Source organism: Ostrinia nubilalis, chromosome 24, assembly GCF_963855985.1.
Source record: "Ostrinia nubilalis chromosome 24, ilOstNubi1.1, whole genome shotgun sequence".
Taxonomy (NCBI): Eukaryota; Metazoa; Arthropoda; class Insecta; order Lepidoptera; family Crambidae; genus Ostrinia; species Ostrinia nubilalis.
Genome location: NC_087111.1, coordinates 10,967,091 through 10,991,696, shown reverse-complemented (window position 1 = coordinate 10,991,696; position 24,606 = coordinate 10,967,091). Strand labels below are relative to the sequence as shown.

Below are 24,606 nucleotides of genomic sequence, written 5' to 3'. Positions count from 1 at the left end.
CACCCCTAAGGGGGTAAAATGAGATCCACGCGTGCGAAGTTGCGGGCGGCCGGTAGTACTTACCTACTCAGTATTTTTATTTTGTAGCCAAATATAAATTCATCACGTCATCTTAGAGTCTTAGGGCTATATTTCACCGGGACACCATGGCGGCGCAACCAGTTGCCGACCACCAACAAAATGTATGCAGCTTTGCGCAACCAAACGGACACCAGCCCCCCTAGACAAAATGCACTTTTTGATCGAATCGACAATTGAATCCGTCAAAACTCCATATAAAAAAAGGCTTTTCGACCACTTTTCGACTGGTTTGTGATCAAAATGTGCACTTTGTATAGACCCACAGGTGAGTAACTCCCTATAGACTGGTTGCGCCGCCATGGTGTCCCGGAAAAATATAGCCCTTATAGGAAACTACGACTGCTTTTCCAATTTTTATTGTGTCAGTCTTAGTTTGCACATAAACTGAATTACAATGTTGCAGTAATACACAGTTTAGTACAAATTACATTGTAAGAGCTATTTTGGACCGAACTCGTAAGAAAATTAAATGTAGTGTTGCAGTTTATAAATAGGAGTGATTATTTTGTAAGCTATTGTTAAGATTTTGAATATATTCAATTTTTTTATTATTTTAATTTGAGAGAGATAGAGAGAAAGAGAGAGAGAGAGAGATACTGGACCACGTCATAGACTGAAAACCACACTAGCTTACTACTACTACTTTGCCTGGCCCATTTCCATTTCATTTGGGGTCGGCCCTCCGCGTCATGCGTCTCCAGGCGGAAAACCACACTAGCTTAATCAGAAAAACGTATTTTTAAGGCAAAATGATAATAGTTTTCGTATAGTCTAAAATATACGAAATGATTTCTTTGGAACTATGAGTATCAGACAAAAAATTTACAAATCAAACTTGCAAAATTTTAGGTTACCAGTTCGATTTGGACGGTGCAGGCTTAAATAACGATTGGGAAAGTGATTTCGAAGTTTTGCCCTCAGTCTTATTAAGGCATGTCAGATGTTATGACAGGAAGTCTAACCCTAGGTTGGTGACTTTAAATGTCCATCCATTTTATCAAATCCACGTGATAAACGTAGACCGACGACCTGATAAAGGTAGCAGGAAGCCGCTGGACGCAGGCCGCTACCAACCGTGCGATATGGAAGTCATTGGGGGAGGCTTTTATGTTCAGCGGTGGACGTCCTGTGGCTAAAATGATGATGATGAGATAAAATACATTACCAACATTTGTTCACAAATATTAATAGTCAATAATTCGATTCCTATTGTCCCATTGTCCGTTACCTCATTACTTATAACGCAATTATTTGTCCAAGCCACCAAACGGTTGTCACATCCACACCCCAATAATTAGTGCTCTAATAACCAATATTGTTTTGCCACTGTCAGGCTTATGTCCATGTTGATAATGACTACAATAGCGGAGTACATCCAAACTAGATGGGCGATCAACAGGTACAGTACACATCTTTGGTACAGGTACTTTATGTACTTGTATTAAGAGTGTCTTTGCAACAAAGCTAGTAGTCTCGACTGTATTTGACATAATCGGCCAATCTTCGAGGATGGTAATTGGGTGTCTAACGTCACAAGCAAGACAAATAATTGGTAGTAAAAAGGGAGCAATGTCTCTGTACTCTTTAGTAAGGTTCAACTGTTTTCGACAGTACCGGACTATTCCCACCTCACTGTTTTATGCAGTACGGGACTATTCCCACCTCTCGTTCCCACCGCTGCAACTTCTGTATAGCCAGGACACAAAATATAACAGAAGACAAACTCCATACTAAACGCGCTCGAGCCACGCACGCACACATAGACACCGCTCTAGCAAGACTGTCTTGGACGAATGCGAGCGCGACGTGGCGCGACAGACGTTCGCCACACGTTCGCTGTGGTTCGCTTGAGTCACGCGCCGGTCAACCGCCTGTGATATTATTTTGTTTTGCGAAATTGACGAAAATGAGTGAACAGAAAAAGTCGTATTATGATTGTTCGGTATTTGGTTGCTTAAACTCATAATTAAATACCGAATTTTCATTTTTTAAGTTACCAGTTGATTCGGGGAGGTAAGTAAGTTATTTATTTGAATTTCAATTGAAATTGAAAGCCAACTCAATTATTAGGAATATCAAATTGTTTTAGAGAGGTTTTAGGAATTATTGGATAACTAGCTTTTGCCCGCGGCTTCACCCGCGTGAAATTTAGTTTGTCACAGATCGTCATAAATTATAGCCTATATGTTATTCAGGGTTATAAACAATAATACTGTAAAGTTACATCAAAATCCGTTCAGTAGTTTTTGCGTGAAAGAGAAACAAACATCCAGACATCCAAACTTTCGCATTTATAATATTAGTTGGATAATAGTGTCAGTCAACTAAATACTACTTCCTTCTCGTGTATTTGTTTGCAAACTATTACTATAATAACGTACTAAATATAAATAAGTATACGTGGATATTTGTTATTGTCTTTCTTGCATAGTATTAAAGAGTAACATTTTTCTATCTTATCGAAATAAACGCAACACATGGCAAGACAACCCTAGCGCGACGGCCGAGCGTGCGAGCGAGAGAGGTATGCAAAGCGAGGTACATACATGAGTTTACCTTCTGTTATATTTTGTGGCCAGGACCTACAGCTTGACCGCCAATAAAAACCCAACCAGTGAAGTTCAAGTTTTTCCCGGGGGAAAGTTAAACTGTCATTGGACCCGTAACAAAATTGTGTTTTAGGCAGTAGACTAGTAGTATAGATAAACATATTTTGATGCGAACTGTACAAAAAAGTCTCCCAAAATAAAAATGTATAACACTACCAGAAACTAAGCACACAATCGTGGCCACTTCAGAAACGTATTTATCATCCCTGACCACGACAATAAGGAGTTATCTACCAAATTTATTTATTTATGAGTTCATTTATTATACGCGCGAGCTAAATATTTACCACATCTAGACCTTGCTTGTCGGGTGTATTTGACAGCGAGAGAATCGTGAGGGGGCACCTCTATAAATCATACGAAACAATTCGATATTCGGGTGCTAGGGGCGGGGTGTGTCTGAGCAATTGGGACGTTCCTTTTATTTATTTCAAAGTTTATTTTCTCAAGACTATAGTAGGCCCATGAGTTAGTAGCAATACAAAAAATTAACTTATCATGTACTGCCTTTTGCATTTTATTGTAAGTTATGTCATCACATCTTAGCGATAAGTTTATGTATTTAGTATTTTATGTGTTGTTTAGTGTGAAATAAAAAGTACCTACCTATCTATGTTAAAAATATAGGTACTACATACAACAGAAATGAAAACAAATAATATATCTAACTAAATTTGACAAAGCAAAATATGGAAAATTTTGAGGCAAGCTATTATAAAACTGTAACTAATTTCAGATGTAGTTCCGGTCGGAAAGCTATTAGTGTATTTAGGTCGCTCCTATTTCGTTTCTACTCATGCATAGTAAGTAACTGGACCATCGTAAAAAGTATGACACTAATTGTTTGAATATACAATTTATAAGTATATCAATTGAATAGCAACAAAATTAATTATTTTCACATTGCTGCCTTATAAAACTTTTTTGCTGTCTCATAATTTTCGTCCCACTTCGAGTACAGGGACGTCACTAGCGAAGGCGTTCGAAATTAATATTATTTCGTACTTCGTCTTTTTGTTGCTCTCATACGCGATCTAATATGTTTGAATGTGGTTCGTATTGAAATAATTTAATACGAGAGATGTTTACTCAGTTCATACTAGTTAGGAATATACTAAGAAACTTCATTCAGCTTGCTTAAATTAGTGGTGTGGTCTGGTTATTGGTAAATTGCTATAATTAAATGTGGACGAAACTTATATGTAACACAAAAGCAACTTATTATGACGTAACTTTTTTGCCAAAATTCCATTTATTGAATTGGAATTTAAAAACAAATAAGCATCTCACAATAATAACCCAACGGTGGACCACTCTAATCGACTCGAGATCCGAGGAACGCTAGGACGAGGACTATGGTGATGAATCCACTCTTAACACTTAGGTCTTGAAGCAGTCCAGCAAGTACATGGTCGTTTTACAATTTTGTTTGAGGCAGGCTCTCTCTTTACAGTTGACATCAACCCTTTTTTTGCGTCGATAAATGCTTTGCGCAGCCCACTGGCTGATGGGGACAGTCAGTCAGTGGGTTATGTGGGACTCTTCCCGCCGGGAGGGCGGGGCCTACCCACTAAAACCCAACGGCGTCCTCCGGGGCCATTGATACGAAGCCGCGAGTTATTGTCCTATTGGACATTCGTCCGCGGCTCCGTCTCAGGCTACTGCTCGCTCTTGGGCCTAAACTATCCTTAAGTCACCCGTATAAGCACCGAAACCGTACTAGTCTTTGAATGAACTAATTCCACATTTTCTTCTTTGCAGGCGGTGGATTACCTAAAAAAGCGGACGCCTGCGCGCGCGGCGCTCATGATCGCCGCCGTGTGGCTGATGAGCGCGCTCGTGTGCATCCCGCCGCTGCTCGGCTGGCGCGTCACCAGGCCCATGGAGCAGTTCCCGCAGTGCAAGGTCAGTCTGCTTATTTATCATCATCAGGTCATTAAAGGAGCCTTCAAATTAGAGGCACTACAGAGCACATAGCGCCACTGCAGCGCTCCCTCACGCCTCTAATTTAAAGGCGACTTTAGCCTCCTCTGCAGGAGCACAACCATTTCTAATGTATTAAAGGCCAACGGAGGTTTAGTCTTCACTCTCCACACTGGCAAACGTTTGCGTCATTGTTCCTGACCACTATTTATTTTATCTTACATTATTCTATCTTATTAACAGTTCTGTTATGGAGCTACTCTTCTGCGGTCTTTTCTTTAATGGGCAGCAGTTCCTCAGCAATTCCCTAGTATCTTCTTAATAATAGTCTCTAAGACGCATTAGGATTAGGGATTGGGGATCGAATCAAAAGAAGTCCATTGCAAGACAATGACCGACTGCTCGGCTGGCACATCTCGAGGCCAATGGAGTAGTTTACTCAGTGCAAGGCCAATACGCGGTGTTTCTACCCTGCTCTAGTGTCTTCCTAACAGCCACTCATTAGGAACTCAGAATGCTATGTGTCTCTTCTTCAGTAGGCAATTCTGAAGTAGTTCCTTCAGTGCAATTGCCTATGTACAGTTATCGAACCGCAGATAGTAGGGTGGCTAATGTAAGACGCAGATTTGCGAATGAACGCGAGGAATGTTCGGTTCGCGAGCAAAAAGTATAATTAACAGTATCTTACCTTAACTAATTTCAACATCATTGTTACTGACCACTATTTATTTCATCTCTCCATTACACTACATACAAAAGTTAGTAAAAAGCAATTTGTCAAAATGGGACGAGTTCAACTGTCGCGTTAGGGGCAGTTATGATCGCTTGGGGAACTGTTGTTTTTATTGCGTGGAGTGTAGACAGATGACCGTGGAATAAATTAAAAACTTTTGCCAAGTATGCAAGAGATGAGTAAATCTAGGTAAAACTGAAACAGCGTATTTATATTGAAAATTATCGGCCGCCCGCGACTTAACGTACGCGTTGACCTCGTTTTACCTCCTTAGGGGTGGAGTTTGGTAAAATCTGTTCTTAGCAGATGTCTATACCTTAAATGGAGCCTATGTGACTTTCAAGTTTGTCGGTGTTATAGTTTCCGAGATTTCGTGATTAACCAGTGAGTTGTATTTAGCATTATTCATTAACTGATGGCTATTAATAAAATTGGATGGGCATTTTTTTCTGCAGAATCCCGTTTACTTTGTTGCCCCTTTTCCATTTGGATGCGGGCAGCTCAGGACTGGTCGTTGTGGAAATGCTTGGGCAGGGTACTCATATAGCCGTGTAGCATGTAATGTATTAGATACTGTATCAAGTGAGTACATAGGCACGAGCCCGCTGCGGGCTGCTCGCGCGTGGTTCGCAGGGAGATCGCAGCGACCCGCCGACTGGCGGTATCACTGCGAGCACAAAGGCGGCTCGCAGTAGGATACAGAAGCTCGCAGCTAGATACGCGATGACCGTGGACGAGCCGTACTCACTTAAAGGTTGGTTACGTTACATGCTATGTTACGTGCTACATGGCAGGTGAGTACCCTGCCTTGGGCACCTTTATCCAGAAGGGGACATCCTTTGGCTGAAACGAATGAATGACTTCCCATTATTAAGTCAGTAATTACAAAATATCTTTACTTTGTCTAGCATTAAAAGAGATTCTAGGAACGCTTATAATTCTACAGGATCAAACAAAAATATGAGGCTTAAATATTTTGCTCATGGAATTAGAATTAGGTATGATCCATTTCACGTGTATCTTACTTTGTTATATAAAAACACATAATCCGTGCGGATATTCTAAATGTCAAAATAAATGATTTATGTTTTAAACAACACTGAATCAGTTTCAATGAATCTTTGGAAAAGGATAGATGAGCCATGGAAAAACTGCTTTTTTGCAAAAATAAATATGAAAGGGGTCGTGAATATTAATTAATTTGATAAGTAAAGGATCTGAAAATTACTACCTATTTAAGTTATTGTAGAAAATAAGTAGGTGTCTTAATGGAGTTGGTTGATAACGTCTTTTTGTGACAAAGTAAAATATATAGAGGTTAAACCACGAGCTAAAACATGCTTCTAAAGCACGTCTTTAATTTAATATTCTACACAAATACTTGGCATTAAATGTATTTACAAGTAAATACTAAGAATTTACTTGCAAATACTAAAAAATTCTCTTAAAATGAAACTCCCTTTAATTACTCAAGCGTACTCGAGTAATATCATAACGTCTCTAGATTAAAATTTAATCAAACCATCTAAATCATTACAAACAAACATTAACACATCGAAAGTTGGTGAAACGACGATTTCCCCACTTGAAACAGTTTGTGCCCGGGCAAAAGCGGGCCAAGTTGCTCGTATTTGTTTTGAAGCGCAATTAAGAATTTTATTTATTGCGTTACTGAGCATTGTCCTGCCGGACTGTTTTGTTCTTTATGACAAACGGCGGAAAGTTCATGAATAATGCGGGAACGAGATGCGGGAGTGAAATTAAACGATAAAGATTTGGGATATTTAGAGATCAGCCAGACTGGGATGCGCGCCGTGATAAAATGTTTCGATGATTTTAGACGACAAATGTATGGGCTTATCGCGTAATATCGATAAAAGTTTATCGCGGCGCGCATCCAAGGCCTACAGAAATGCGACCTTGTCCATAACACATTATTTATTTATGAATAACACAAATGGCGTACTGTTGATCAATCTAGAATCAATCTAGACATCAGTAGGGCAATAAATAAACAATTAAAACAGCCACGCAATGTGGCCATTTTCTATCAGCGAGAATGCGTAGTCAGTAACTTGGTTCTGAATATTGTAACCTCTACTTTTTCTATTATTAAACTAGCAGACAGTGGTAACTTATTCACAAACATTACTATGAGGTCTCACAGTGCGCGTGGACGCACAGTGTGACACACGAACCAATCACAGAGCTCTATTCAACGCTGTGCGTTCGATTTTCTGCTTCACTTATAATAAGCAAACATCGTTTGTGAATACGGGCGTGAGTTTGTCGTGGCGATTTTTCTTAGCACTTGCCAAATGTTTGTCTCGAAGCGGTAGTAGGGCAAATAAAAAGAGACTTTAAAGTGTCCTTACGAGTCCTTTTTGATTTCAATCTTGAACATTTTCTGGAATGGAAAATATTGCAGCACCTCTGTGACGAGTGTAATCAACAAATCTCATTTTTGATCCACCTTTGACGTGTCACGTGATAGGTACGTGCTGTCGCCATGGGGGATTGCGGAAACACCCTTCTTTGAATTGAAATTGAAAAAATGATATTGTGTAAGAGATGTATCGGTAGCAATCACTAAGGAAAATGTTTTTTTTTAAACCATATTTCATATACTTGTGTCTTAAAAGAAAGTAAAATATGGCAAATCCAATAAAAGCTTTTAAGCATGATCGCGTGCCTTTTTCATACAGCCACTACCAACTTTCTATTGAATAAGAACTACGTCTAGGTAAACGTACAGAATACCCTGCTTGGTCGACCGACAGCTTAAAAAATTTTATAAAAAAAAATAAAACCGACTCCAAAAAACCTACACTAAAAAGTAGAATAATAATTACTAATTACCTACTTATTTATTAGGACGAATTACACTGGTCAACACTGGTTTTGCCACACGAACTTTGATAGCTAATTTTGTTTTACCAATCCACCCTCATTATTAAAACACAGTTGTCTTATGTCAATTAGCCTCATGTTTGTTGTGATACGGTAATACTCATAAATAGTACTACGGCAGTAAATTAACAGAAATGCTTACAAGTAAATCGTTATAAAATTATTTGTCGTTGAATTTGAACATTGTTTTGGATTTATTAACCCTGTGAACATGTCGAGGAAGTGTAATAATGATCCTAACTCTTTTTGCTATGTCTGCGGAGAACTTACATTCAAAAAACAACGACGAAATTTTACGAATCTTGTGTTGGAGTGTTATCACCCTTGTTTTGGTTTTTCTGCCGCCCATCAAGACAAATCCTGGGCCCCTTATGTCTGTTGCATAACGACCCTCATATTTGGAACGAAGGTGCACGATCTATGCCGTTTGCTGTACCCATGATATGAACTAAACAGCGAGATCACGTTTCTGATTGCTATTTTTGTCTCACTGACATAAAATGTATAAATTACAAGAAAAAAAAACACAGTTATTTACCATAACTTATCTTCAGCTATAAGACCAGCCTCTCATTGTAAAAAAATTGCCAGAACTAATACCAGTTGCAACTACGTCTGTTGAGAACGACAATTCACAACCGTCCACTTCAGGTCAATGTGTTGTCCCTAAAATAAGTGATGCAAAGATAAAAGAGGGTATTTTTGCTGCCCCTCAAATTAGGGAGTTAATAAAAGATTCATGATTTGAATAAAAATTAAGCGATTTAGAAAAATCTGCATGGAAGGATTTTAAAAATGTTGTTGCAAATTTTTTGGGTAAACACAAGAGTGGCAGCTACAGAGAGTGGGTTAAAAAGCTATTATTGTCATATCAAGCATTGGGTTGCAACATTTCACTTAAGATCTATTTTTTAGACTCACACCTGGATTTTTTCTGACAATTTAGGGGCTGTCAGCGACGAGCACGGTGAGAGGTTCCATCAGGACATTTCTAATATGGAATATCGGTACCAGGGCAAATGGAGCCCAAATATGTTAGCAGATTACTGCTGGATAATTAAAAGAGACCAACCAGAAGCTAAATATTCAAGAAAATCTTAGATTATTAAGTCATTTTAAAAAAAATAAACTTTTGATTTACGAGATCTGCGTTTTTTCCTAATATTTCAAATTACTCAATAGAACAAAATCCTTGTCTAGCAAATTTTGTTTAACAGTTGGTTTTTTCTTACAATCACCAATTAAACTAAAAAATATCAAAAAAGTCCGTGTGGCACGACAAAGTTAAAATTTTGTTGACCAGTGTTATTAATATTTATGTAGGTATACCATGATTGATACTTCTGGAGTCGGTGCCAAGATTATGAAACATGTAAAGTTTGCCTGCACCGACTCCAAAAGTATCAATCATGGTATACCTACATAAATATTAATAATTCGTCCTAATAAATAAGTAGGTAATTAGTAATTATTATTCTACTTTTTAGTGTAGGTTTTTTGGAGTCGGTTTTATTTTTTTTTATAAAATTTAACTTATTTCTTGCTTTTTAGTTAACTAATTATTACCTTGATGTTACCACTGAAGGTAGGCAGATTGAGACCATATTCTTAATGTATATTATAAAAAAGTTCATACCCAATATTCCACCCTTGGGGGTGAAATATTTTCTTCAAATTCGCATGAAACCACCCTTTTGATAATACCTATTCAACAAAAAAATAATCGTTCAAATTGGTTCATAATCGGCGGAGATATTGCGTATAAAAAAGGTCATCCCCAATTTTCCACCCTTGGGGGTTGTTTTTTTTATTATTAAATTTAAATGGGACCACCCTTGAGGTATTACCTATATGCTGAAAAAAGATTTGTTCAAATCGGTTCATAATTGGCGGAGTTACCGCGTAACAAACATAGAAAAAAAAAAAAAAAAAAAAAAAAAAAAACATACGGGTCGAATTGAGAACCTCCTCCTTTTTTTGAAGTCGGTTGAAAATTCAGTTTCAGTTCAGTCACATGACGTCTATCTACTGCTGAACATAGGCCACCCCCAATGATTTCCAGGTTGACCGGTAAAAAAAGTATAAGTAATTATTTAAATTATTTTATTCTGATCAGCAGTCGTCACAGTGAATAAACTTTAAAAGCTTAATATTCGTAGACGTACTTAATGCTAGCTATATCTCTCAAATAAGTGTCTTTCATCATCCCAAACATTGAAATAGCGTGAAATATTACACACTTGTTCTTCGCACGCCTTATTAAGCGAGGCTGCTACAAAGGGGAGGCGTTTGGCGTATGTATCTTTAATTTGGAGATGTCAAAGGGAATCGCTAGCGAGCGCTATTTGTCATAAGTGACTCCCTAAAAGACATGGGTATTTCTTTGAATATATCTGATATGGCAGATATGAATACTGGTAAATGCGTGCATGACTTCTCAGATCGCTTTTCGTGGAGCTTTTAATGGGTTTCGGTTTGCAAAGTAGGTAGGTATAGCCGACGGCACGTCAAGCTGTACAGGTACACGGGTCTTTTATACCCATAGTAATAGAGGCAGTTTTTCAATAAAAATATATAGTCTGATTTGCTATTGTCTGTACCTAGGTGGTACACTAGACTACGTTATGCTTAACAACAGGCGTGATTGTAGCTTGACTGATCTTAATGGTTTTAATTCTACTGTTGAAAGAAGGCCACAACGCACTATTTTCCACTGTTTTCATACATCTACTGTCATCTATATTATGCACTTTAGTTGAGGTAAAAAATGCTTGACCAGTTAAGATTATTTATTTTTGGATACGAATGGGGAAAGGAAACATTAAAAAAATATAATAATATCACGCTCTATTTCATTTGTATTTTATAGATTTTTTTAATTTTCAATTGTAATTTCGATAAAGAAATGTCCGTGTGAAACTCATAAACTAAAGAAGATAATTGAGTGACTTGAGAGAAGGCGAGGGACATCATGTGAGTGGGAAGATAAGTATGGATATAGCCCAAGCAACTGCACTCAGGAGGATTTGATGAGTGCTACTGACAACGCCACTCTTGTGGCGGAGTTTTGGGCTGACACTGTGTAGGTTTGTTGTCGACACGAAAAGAAGAATTATGGATACAGAACTCTCAGTGCAAGAGTTCGACTTACACTTGGCTGGCATTGTGTATGCAATTTCCAAACCAACTTCTATTTATTTTATAAAAACTTCTGTACAGACAAACATATTGCCTTTCTATCCAAATAGTATTCGAAACAGTCCAAAACACATCGCCTTTGCGAAGAAGCGAGTTCGAACAAGAACTATTTTGCATTCACATCTTGCAAGATACAGGCAGCTGAATGCCCGGTTTCTTTCTACGTGGAATTTTCAAGTTGTATTTTCAATGAAATGTCCCATATTGGGCTAGGGATGGGATTGGGTGTTCAGGAAGTGAAATCGATCGATTAATTTTTACTTTTTTCTCAGCACTAAAAAATTAAGAAATTAAATGATATCCAATTTAAGATAGCTATCCAAAGCCTCGTCATTAATGACCCAAAATACTCAATGTACCAGAAACCTTTTAAACTCCTAAAATTGAGTATTTGAGACCATTCACCGATAATGTCTAGAAAACACACTCCATTCTGGTCATACAAATACTCAATTAATTTTAAATCAATTTCAAATTACGATATTTTTGGTTGCTTTTTAATTTTTAAAAAGTTACGCGCAATAGTGACGTCATATGCTTGTATTTCGCAACAAAAATTATGAGAGAATCTCGTTTTCATGGTTTATAAAGTACGCTACTTGTTTGGTGGTGTCAAATACCCTTTTGCACAACCTAAGCTTATCAAATTACCAAGGCCCCCAAATCGATGTATTCAAAACGATCTTTGTCCACAATCGATCACTTATTCACATCCCTACGCGTCCCAAACTCTATATAAATCACGGAGTCCCAATTTTGCCAATTGAAAACAGTATGTGAATGGCTGTAGGACCATTCGGAATTCGTAAAAGTGTAATGCGATATTCGCCATTTTGTCTGAGTGGAATGAAGAAAAAGGTTTATTTTTTATTTACAATTTGTAAAGGGACTCTCTTTTGTCCTTTGGAATTTTTGCTCGGATTTACTGCGAAATAAAAAATACATCTTCGTCTTATTTTGTGGAATGTAAAACTCTATTTTTAATCTAAAGCATTTTGTTAAATTTTATTTTCAAAATATCACAGTGATAATATAGTAAGTGTAAGAACAATAGTTTTTCCATAATTAATAGCTGGCTTGCCAGCAACAAGCATCATGACCATGACCATAATATACTGTTTATTTTTATTATTTACTGACTAAAGCAATTATAGTTATCTCGTGATTGATAAATAGACAAAGGAAAAGTTACGGACACCTACTTATTCACTTACTCGGTACCTACTGTCTCGAAGTGATAACAAACTATATTTATTAGAATGACTTCACAAAGGTCTCTGAAAGGGCTGGATGCAGGCCGCTACCAATAATCAATATGGAAATCATTGGGGGAGGCCTATGTTCAGCAGTGGACGTCCTGTGGCTGAAAATAAGATAATGATTATGAAGTTACTGGGCCGACAAACTTATAACTTTTAATCACTAGTCGTCTGTGTTTTTACAATATTATTACTGTAACAAGGTCCCTTAGCAAACAAATGTACAATCGACAACACAGTACAACATTTTCGTTGCAAAATGACCCCTAACTCAAGTATATAAGTATACTGTTTAGTGTGATGTACTGTACCAAGTTAGTGTTTACCCTCGGGTGGCCAAGTCAGCTGTGAAGGTAGTACAAACAAGACAAGGCCAAGTTCTGAATGTTTAAGGCGCCTTGCGACCTGGATACGTTTTGACAAAAGCTTTCTTTTAATAAAATAGAAAACAATGTCTTTTTAAAAAGACTGTGCAGCTTTTTCAGGGCGTCCCAACCATATCTAGACTCGCGTTAGCGTGTCAAGGCAAGTTCAAATAACATAACTGGCTAGCAGACCGTGTGTAATATCACAGTCATCGTCAAATAGTTCATGACACCCAAAGTAGCCAAAAAGTTCGCAACAAGCATTTTGTTACAAATCAAATAAGGTTGTGTTGTCAAAAAGGTAGCAGGAAGGCGCTGGATGCAGGCCGCTACCAACCGGGCGATGTGGACATTGGGGGAGGCATGCACCCGAATTTAAAAACATTACTATGAGGTATCACAATGCGCGTGGACGCACAGGCTCCCAAAAACCTATTCATAGACAATACTTGAGTAGCGGAGTGACACACACAAACCAATCACATAGCTGCGCGTTCGACTTCTCATAGCGTTGCTGATTCACTTAAGCAAGCATCGATTGTGAATACGGGTATTTGTTAGGCCCAGAACTGACGGTGAAACGCAACTGCAACGAAACTGCAACTTTGTGATGATTCTGATGAATGAAACTGAAACTGAAAGTTTAAAACTGGTCGCGTCATGCGTGGTCTCTCAACGGACGCAGAAACTTAGATGCAACTCAAAAGTAACTAGCAGTTGCAGTTTCGTTGCAGTTGCGTTTCACCGTCTGTTCTGGGCCTTACACAATCAGAAAGCTGGTTGGTTCAAACCTATATTATACTGAGTGACTACAAACGGCAAACTGACCTCTTGACTATTCGACGTGTCCCGAGAAAGTTGGTGGCTTCCAGGAACTTCGTCCAAAGTCCAACATTCCAACTATTGTATGCGTTTGGTTACATCGTAAGTTTAACTAGTCATCAAAATAACACTGGTATACTTAGGCTGACTTGCACCATTTTACTTTAGCTTTAACAAATGTCAAAAATCTGTTAAAGTCCAAAAAAAGCACCCGTTATTGTCATAGTTACGGTTAAAGTAAGTTGATGCAACTCAGCATTAAAAGAGACCCCGGCCATTTGAAACAAAATGTAATAATAAAGATTTTTTTCAAAATAACGTTTGGCTAATAAGTATATTTCAGGGTGTAGTATAATCTTACCTTACCAAAACTTCGGGACAACATTTATCGGCTGATGATCAAAATAAGCAGCAGAAGAAACTCATGCCCGTTTTCATCATCAATTTTTAAGTGACCCCTATGGTAACATTGGTAACACATAACAGGAATTCAGTTTTCATAGAGGTCACTTAAAAATTAGGGATTGATGGTGAAAACGGGCATCAGTCACTCTTTTATTAGGTAAAACATTTTTTAAACATTAATTATTATGAAAACCGTTCATTAGCCAAGTACCTAAGTCAGTATTTTATTTATGAAACGTTCTTGTCCCAAAATCAAGCAAGGCTTGTAGCACACATATTATTATACGAATATAAGACACGTAGGGGATAAAACCAACAAATCTAAGAATTACTTTATTATCCCCAAATACAATAACATTGCGTGTTTGTTTTGGGGGCTTAACCATCAATGGAAATTTAATCAAGCCAACTACTGGGATGTTTGCGCACGTCTCCTAGTTTAACATGGGTGCCTTTATTATGTTAGTAGTGTAGCCAGAACGTAACAGCCAACTCATTATGTATTTGTTTATGGATGTGCTTTAAATTAAGAAAATTAAAGATAAGCCAATTAAGTTTTAATAATTCTTGACTCATGTGGAATTAATAAGAAAATTTGGTCCTATGTATTTTTTTAAATATTAAAGTTGACAACTTCTCCAATTATTTACAATCTTTAACAAAATAAATGAATGAACTAGTATGAAATCTCCTATATTTTTTAAATAAAATAAGTAAGTACCATTTATAAAAAGCATACCTACAGACTTTTTTAATATATCACCAGCATCTGATTTCAAAAGAGCTATAAAGGAAAAATTACTTGAAAGACTGATATGTAAACAAAGCTAAATAAGTAACATAATTGGTTAAAACAAGAACTAAAGTATGAAAATAAAAGGAAAAAGAGCAAATAAATAGATAAAAGTAAAAAAAAAATAATATAAAAAAGAGCAAATAACTGGACAAAAGTATAAAAATAAAAGAAAAACAATACTGGCCGATATATTTTTACTACGTAGATAGGCTGTGTCCATCTGAGTAGCATTTCTTACCGGATTTGGTAATGATGTTGGTTTTCCTTTATTATAGACAAATAGGATATGGTTATGCTCGGGTTACGCCATTTGAGCAACCCTTTTAGGGGGTGGGGGTGGTGGGTGAGTTCTTATTGCTAGTAATACAATTGAATTGTATAGTGAGTGAATAGGTAGTTATGTATCCGTCAGCTCCCTCTGCTCTAGACTAAACAAGATAAGTCATCACTTTCCCCTCTACAGTGTAAGCATTCGTAGAATTGTTATTCACATAAGAGATGTGTCAGCAGAACTAAATTGTAAACACCGTACTGGACGACTGCGATCGGCCACAATATTAAATCATTATTAAATCGCCTCCAACTCGGCGAGGACGTGATCACTTAGTTTAATTAAATATAATCCTTTTTAAAAAGCTTCCACCCCGCTCCCGAAATCTGACTGGCGCAGCCGTTCGGATTTATTGCTGCAAGTTTTCCTAAAGTTTACGCGATTGGTGTCAAAATCCGCCGTTTAAATTCGTGATACTACGGGAAACTAATAAATCCGCCGAACCAAATAAATTTGTCATCGAAGTACGGGTGGAACGAGTATGCAGAGAACGGTCGGTTGGTGAGTAGAACTTTTCGCCAATCCTTCCACTCCTTATCCTCTGTGTATTTTTCATGCTTTTTAAATCGTAGGGAAATATTGCTACTCCGGGATAGAACTTCTCCCAGGGTATCGCATTTTGTGTTTTCGTCATAAAACTTTATCGTTAACACTTTTCGTTTAGATTTAAGTGAATTAAATATTGAAACAAAGTAAAGAAAATAAATTGAAATAAAGTAAATAAATTGAAATAAAGTAAATAAAGTGAAATAAAGTAAATAAATTGAATATTGAATTAAATTAAATAAGTTTATTGTGTAAAGTAAAAATTATTAAAGTTGTTAAGTTAATTGTCTCTCGAAATTGAACAATTAAATTAAGAACCACTCTTATTTTTACTGTGTATTTTTATTGTGTATTTTATTGTGTGTTTTACACGGTAATCACTACGTGTATTTTAATTGTGAATATTGTGTAAAGTACTGTTACAAATTCTGACTGGCGCATATTAATTAACTAAATTTAAATTCAGTAAAAATGGCTTCACCACAAATCGAATCCGTACAAATCACGCCAATACCCAACGAGATGCTCAGATTAATTCCATTTTTTAATGGTGACAAAAAAACATCTAAATTTGTTCCTTAAAAAATGTGAGTATGTTATATCGAGATATAGAGGTGGGGTTGAGCAAGATTTATACGTGTACCACGCTATCACTAGCCGCCTTACAGAAAATGCAGCAGCACTGTTATCAGAACAAGAAAATTTAACAAACTGGTCGGAACTTAAAGAAATTCTGACACAACATTTTGGAGACCCGCGTAGTGAGGCATGTATTAATATCGAATTAGAATCACTAAAAATCAGATCGAATGAATCGTACACAGACTTTTGCAACCGCGTGCAATCAACCAGGTCAATGCTTATATCCAAAGTAAACACCATAGCAGACGAGTCAATCCGTCACGCCAAAATCACAATATACAACAACACCGCGTTAAACGTGTTTCTCTATAATTTACCAGAAAACCTTGTGCGCATTGTGAGACTAAAGGCACCGTCCACTTTGGAAGCCGCCCTCTCGATTGTGCTCGAGGAAGTAAACTTTATGGACCAATATAACATGCGAAGCAAAATGCATTCGCAACCCAAACCTTAAAATTCAACTTGATAAATCCGAGTTCCTTCGTAAGGAAGTGCTTTACCTAGGACACACCATCACGAAAAACGGTCTTAAACCTAATGATGATAAAATTGACGCTGTATTAAATTACCCAATTCCGAAAACGACCACAGAAATAAAGAGCTTTTTAGGACTTGTAGGATATTACAGGCGCTTTATTAAAGACTTTGCTAAAGTTACAAAACCATTAACGTCATGTTTAAAGAAACGAAATAAAATCGTAATAAATCAGGAATATACAGACGCATTTAACAAATGTAAGGAATTACTTACACATGCCCCATTATTACAATACCCAGACTATGACAAGCAATTCATATTAACAACAGACGCATCGAATGTAGCATTGGGCGCAGTACTCTCACAAGGACAAGTAGGCAAAGATAAACCCATAGCGTATGCTAGCCGCACACTTAGTGATACTGAAGCTCGATACAGTACAATCGAACGCGAATTACTTGCTATTGTATGGGCTGTAAAACACTTCAGACCTTATCTCTATGGTCGTAAATTTGTCATTTACACAGATCACAGACCTTTGGCATGGCTTAACTCGCTAAAGGATCCAAACAGCAAATTAACTCGATGGCGTTTACGCTTACAGGATTACGATTTCGATATCGTGTACAAAAACGGGAAACAAAACACAAACGCAGACGCGTTATCCCGCATAAAAGTAAATGCTCTTGATTCAGATAATCAGTCCATGAAAGTAAATGTTAGCAAAAAGGAAAAACGTATTCAAAAACATGTTGATAAAGTAGTAAAGAAAATAGAAAAATGTAGAAGGAAGTAGACAATTAGGTTCAGAATATCCGATTCCGTCTTCAAATAATTCAGACTGTGTCGATGAACAATCAAATAACTCACAAACTATTCATTCCGCAAAGGATACCGAATCACAAGGCATCCCAATCTTAAACGAAGCAATCGATAACAAACCTAATCAAATATTAGTCTTTGAACGATTCGATAATGAACTTTCAGTCAAAAACCTTTCGCGCGATAAACAAAAGGTTCTTGAAGTACATTTACCTGATAATAATGCAGAATTAGTAAAACAGTTTTTAAAAGAATATATCAAACCTAAAACAAAGTATTTCATTTATTTTGAATCAGATCAACTTAGACGAATTTTCACAGACGTAATTATTAAACTTTTTAAGAAAGATGTAGTTCAGTTTTACGAGTGTACAGAACGGGTAAATTACATAGAAGACGAGGGTGAACAAAAAGCAATAGTTATCCAATACCATGAAGGAAAAACATGCCACCGTGGTATTAAGGAAACATTGATTAGAATTCGTAGAAATCATTTTTGGCCTAACATGCAACAAACAGTTTCCGCAATCATTAACGCTTGCGAAGCCTGCCGTAAAATGAAATACGATAGGAAACCCATAAAACCATTTTTGCAATTAACTAAAACTCAAGATTCCCCATTTCAGGAAATTTTCATTGATCTCTTCAGTATTGAAGGAATCACATATTTAACCCTAATTGACGCCTTCGGCAAATTAGGACAAGCAATAGAGATACCTAGCAAATCAACATCAGACGTTACTAGAGCACTTATGAAATATTTCTCATTCTACGGAATTCCAAAACGTATAAGCTCAGATCCAGGAACCGAATTTAATAACGAACTCATGAAAGAATTTCTAAATTTACATAAAGTTGAACTTCACATCGGAACCCCAAATAACCCTAATTCTATGGGACTTATCGAACGCTTTCACTCGACAATTATAGAGATCTATAGATTGGCTAAATACGAAAAACGATGTACAGATGCCGCATCAGTTATGACATATTCAGTAATGGCATATAACCACACCATCCACTCTGTAACTGAGTTAACACCATTTGAGGTAGTTTTTGGTCATACAGATTCAGACAGTCCATTTAGAATCAATTTCGAAAAGCAATATTATCAGCAATTAGTTCAAGATCATGCGAAACGTACAAAGCACTTATATAAATACATAGCTCAGAAAACGACAGCCAAAAAGGAAACCATTAGGGAAAAGAAAGGTGGTGAAACAGATATAGAGTTTTCCGAAGGAAACATAATATTTGCAAAAGACGTAAATAAGCGTAAAAGCAAAGACAAACCACGTTATGTAAAAGCAAAGGTTGTAGGCAAAGCCAAGCGAAACATCTTACCAATTAAAGTAGGTGACAGGACTACCAAAGTGCCTATTAAAAACATAAAACGCCCTCCGCAGGTGGTGCCTTCTGCTAATTATAGGGACGCAGGCGCTGGCCCTTCAACTAAATATAATATCTAAGAAAATTACCCTGGTCTCAAAAATGTTCGACAGCTTCATAAATATTTCAGAGCAAATAAATAACAACTCTATTATTATTGATGAACGCTTGAAACGAGTTGAAAGCCTATTGCAAAACATAACGTCCACACAAAACGATTGGACTTTTTCTACATACATACTAGGAGTGTATAACATATTCATAAGTAGTTTCCGTACAATATTTATAAGATTAAGTGAAATAGAAACAGCATTAGCATTAAGTAGAGTATCCATTTTACACCAAGCAATTGTAAACTCTACAGAATTATTGTATCATTTGAAGTTAATTTCAAACTCTGCCAATTTAGTTTATCAGCCTACGGAAAGTAATTTGTTAAATTTAGAAGAAACTATTTGTGTAAAATCTTATATGAAACAGGATCAAATAACATTTATTTTAGAAATACCATTGATAGATAATTATACTTACAATTATTATAAGATATACTCACTTCCTATATTCCAAGAATCCCAAAACGTTACGCTTTCCATTTTCCCCAAATTTCCTTACCTTTTGGCGAAGGGTTTGAAATACTTACCAATCGTAACACCGTGTCGCCCGCTTGCCGCCGGCGATCGCTTCCTGTGCTCTACGGACAACCAGGCTCTACATAACGAGCCTACCTGCGTGGAACAGCTGATGAGGTTCAGTAAGGACCTTACCTCCTGCAAGCAGCACCAGATCCAGCTGGAAGAAGTAAAACTCCAGCAGCTCAACGCGAACAACTGGATTCTGTACAGCAGACTGAAAGCCACGCTGACCAAACACTGCGACAGCGAAGTCAGTAAGCAGTCAGTCTTCGGCACGTACATCATCACCATCGATGAGCCCTGTGACCTGGAAATCCATGGCCTGCAGATCCACCATCGACTCTACATTTCATCAGACATCGTAGAACACGTACCGGTGATTCACCTACCCGAGCTACCTGTAAACGCAACGCTATCCGGTGCACGCGCACTCAATATGCATGGAATCAATTTGGATGAAATCAAATACATGTCGTACGCCCTGAAACACAGTGCAGCAATCAGTGCTAGTGAAAATGAAACAGACACTTCTTATTTTACATACTTTACATTTGTATTAGTTTTGATTCTTTTTATGTTAATTGTGTTAATTGCCTTCCGCAAACATGTAAAAATTTTATGTAAACGAAATTATCGGAATACTCATAAAAATGAAACTTCCGATAATTTCTCACTTAGGGAGGGAGGAGTTATGTATCCGTCAGCTCCCTCTGCTCTAGACTAAACAAGATAAGTCATCACTTTCCCCTCTACAGTGTAAGCATTCGTAGAATTGTTATTCACATAAGAGATGTGTCAGCAGAACTAAATTGTAAACACCGTACTGGACGACTGCGATCGGCCACAATATTAAATCATTATTAAATCGCCTCCAACTCGGCGAGGACGTGATCACTTAGTTTAATTAAATATAATCCTTTTTAAAAAGCTTCCACCCCGCTCCCGAAATCTGACTAGGTACTTATTACATGGCAGATATTATACATAGACAAGGAAAAATTTCTGTGCTATTAAGCGATTTTGTGAAAAATATTATTGGCAGGTAGTTGCTAATTGCTCATAAGATAGGCCCCCTTAATTGATATTTATTGTCTGTGGTGCATAATCTTTTCTTAAAGGTTTTAAGCTTTTGTTTGTCACCTGTCATCCGCTTTGCAATGGAGAAAAGTCGAACCTTAATTTCGAACTCCTCCTATGTTCTTCTGATTAATTTCGTTGCGGGTCCAATGACAGTTTAACTTTCCCCCGGGACAAACTTGACCTTCATTGGTTCGGTTTTTGTGGCGGTCGAGCTGTAGATCCTGGCTAACCAGGAGTTGCAGTGGTAGGAACGAGAGGTGGGAATAGTCCCGTATGGCAGATATTATGTACCATCCTAAACTTCATCTTACTTAACACCAGGTGCGATTGCGGTCAAATACCTGCCTTGATATGCATAAAAAAGTGCGGCCTTTGGTTTATCTTATACTGACCAGTAAATCTGTTTTGAAATTAAGTGTATTTTTTTATTTTCTTGCAAATCTTTTTCACGTTTTTATTCAGAAACTTATTTTATAGTAAAGTGGCAAAATTATGTCTTCCAAGTCGTCAAATCAGGTCTAAATGAAGCTTTTTGTAAGCATTTAAAGCGATAAAATGACTTACTAATCTATTAGAGATTGAAGTAAAACGTGGTAGTGAAAACTCCGTATTTTCAATTCAAGTTTCTTCTGAGTTACCTGACCTAGCAGTTACTAATATCTCAGTCTTAGTCATATTAAATTGATGTAATATTTGAAGATTGTGGAGAAATGAAGCTTCTTATTTTTCATTTACCAATTCACAAACTATTTTGTAACGAAAATGTATAGTCTGACTAGCGGCCGCCCGCGACTTCGTACGCGTGGATCCCGTTTTACCCCCTTCATCTATCTTACGCGGTTTAGATTTTTTCATACAATTAATGTTTTTTCCCGCTAACTCTCGTTCCCGTGGAACTTCAGGGAATTTCAGGAATTTCTTTCTTAGTCCACCTCTACGGTACCTAAGCTACGTCCCTTCCAAATTTCAAGTGCCTACGTTTAGCCGTTTAGGCTGTGCGTTGATAGGTCAGTCAGCAAGTCAGTCAGTTTCTCCTTTTATATATTTGAATGATATAGAACTCTGGTACTCTGGTACATTTTCATGGCGTAAACTTTAATCACTTCGGAATAAGAAATCACTTGGTTCAAGATGGGTTCCCCAAATGGCACAATGGAGTACTTTTTCCAATTCTTACGGCACTTTTATAGTCAATCAACGTTTGCCAGTAAATCCGTGAGGCGGAGACAAACGGATATCTCATTTATTCTTTTAATTTAGTCCCCAAGTTTAGGGTGTCATTTAATGACATTGTAGATCCAAGATGGCGGTGCGTGTATTAACTACTTATCTTTGGTAATCGCTTGCGGTTATTGATCGGCCGTGGGAAGAATTCCAATAGCTTCCTTAACACATACATATATGTATAGTACATTGCCAATTCTGTACATGTAGGTTTTGTGTGATTATAACGACGAAAGATTTGTATTTTTGTATGTTTGTAATAAATAAACATAGAAACTGCTGATTTCAAAAACTCTTTTACCGTGCTCTTTCTTTCAAATGCTACTTTCTCTTAATAATAAGTACCAACACAAATAAGCGAATAAAAGCTATAGTTTAAATAATATTGGAAAACTAACCACTAGCGTACCCATGCATAACATCGGTCAATTGAACCACATTTTAGGTTTAAAGAACATTTATTTCTCATTAAAAACATTACAGTCACTTACATGAGAAATTAACAAATTTTATGTAGGTAGATAATTTACAAGTTGTCCAATAGCCAGAACAAGCAGATGTACCTACTTCTGCGGGAACCGTCCTAACAAACCTGTACTTACTTGAACTTTGTTGTACATACGTTTACACTCAGTTTTCTAGGTTGACATTACTGTGAATAAAACTAAGTTGTACATTACTGTACATACATACAATGCGCGCGGCTGCCAGGCGGCGACTGGCGCTCTGACTGCGCAGGAGCCGACGTCGACCGGCTAGCGTGATTTGGAAGGCCATTCCCGCAAAAGGACGTACATGAATTTTTCTAAATATAATTTATGTTAGTTTGTTTTACTTTTTAAAGAGCTTAATTTTTAAATATTTAAATAGATGTTTTATTAAGACACTAAAGGGGGGTAAAGTATGAAATTGCCATCTTTATTTTTGTTCAATATTCATTAGTTTTTTTCTTTTTTTTTTTTTTTCTAAGATATCTATATTTTAAATTTATTGAAAGTTAAACATAATCACAAAACATTCTTTAAAGACCACCACATTTTGACATTAACATAGCATACTCCTTTGCGTCGCGTAGTCGGGTAAAAAAATACGCTACATCCGAAAGTCAAATAAGCAGTTTTTCGGGCAAATCCATGTGAAATACACAGTTTATCCAGACTCGGACCCTCCGCCGTGGATCTTTTTAATTTGAACCCGAACTTTAGTATGTCATTAAATGCCATTATAGATCCAAGATGGCGCCGATATCTGACTCCCCGATCTTGTAAGAGTATAAGGTTTACGATGCTTGGGACCTTTTTTGTATAAAATCGTCGAGGAATATTAACAAGGCTGGAGAAATGAATTTTGGAGGGCCCAGTGTTTGAAAGAACAGAAAGCGTGTAGGTACTACTGGGTACGCTTATATATTTTTAACTAGCGGCCGCCCGCGACTTCGTACGCGTGGATCCCGTTTTACCCCCTTAGGGGTGGAGTTTAGTAAAATCCTTTCTGGATGCCTACGTCATAACATCTACCTGCATACCAAATTTCAGGCCGATCCGTCCAGTGGTTTGGGCTGTGCATTGATAGATCACTATGTCATTCAGTCAGTCACCTTTGAGTTTATCAGTCAGTCAGTCACACTAGGTATTTGAGCAACCAATAAGATTTGAAAAGATTGGAACTTCTCGATTCGAAAGTTCGTAGGTTCGAGTTCCAAATGACATAAAATGTGAAAATTTTGTCTTCAAACTAACTCGACTATTTGAAAAGATAAATTATTTCGCCATTAAAAGAAATTATCTGAATTAAAAAAAGTTTAAAACAATAATTTGCTCTTTAACAAAGTAAATCCAAAGTAGTCTCATTGTAAGTTAGCTCGATTGATTCTACTTCGTAATATCAATAAGTTCTATTATTGTATTTCAAATTCAATCCCATAACGAACGAAATGTTTATTAATAACGAGCGAAACGCAAGCGAATCTAAATCAACGGACCTTGATTAAAATTTTGATTTCGATTTCAGTTGATCGTTGCGATTGGTCGGTTAAAGTTAACGGCGTGATTAAAGACAATTTAGAACACATAGGCTGAGTTGCACCACCTAACTTTGACCGTAACTATAACGATAACCGGCGTTTTTTGTATGGAGTTTGACAGAATTTTGACGTTTGTCAAAGTTAAAGTAAGATGGTGCAATGCAACCCAGCCATACTGTATTACATTACAGTTAGCTTTTGGTCATAGTTTTGCCTGAGTAGACTTTAAAAAATTAATTGTAAAACTGTAGTTTTTCACTGTGAAATATTTCCAAACCAATTTAGTAGTTCCAGAGATAAGTTCTTACAAACAACTTTACAAACTATAAGTAGTTCTT

General features: G+C 37.0%; 1 protein-coding gene across 1 annotated transcript in view; it reads left to right on the top strand.

Annotated features, from left to right (window-relative positions):
• Positions 1-23,004, top strand: part of LOC135083670 (proteinase-activated receptor 1-like) — a 152,281-nt gene extending 129,277 nt beyond the window's left edge. The window contains exons 2-4 of the mRNA XM_063978379.1: positions 4,452-4,595; positions 19,934-20,311; positions 22,888-23,004. Coding sequence (XP_063834449.1) covers positions 4,452-4,595; positions 19,934-20,311; positions 22,888-23,004 — 639 coding nt within the window. The remainder of the gene's footprint in view (positions 1-4,451; positions 4,596-19,933; positions 20,312-22,887) is intronic.
• Positions 23,005-24,606: the final 1,602 nt, after the last annotated feature.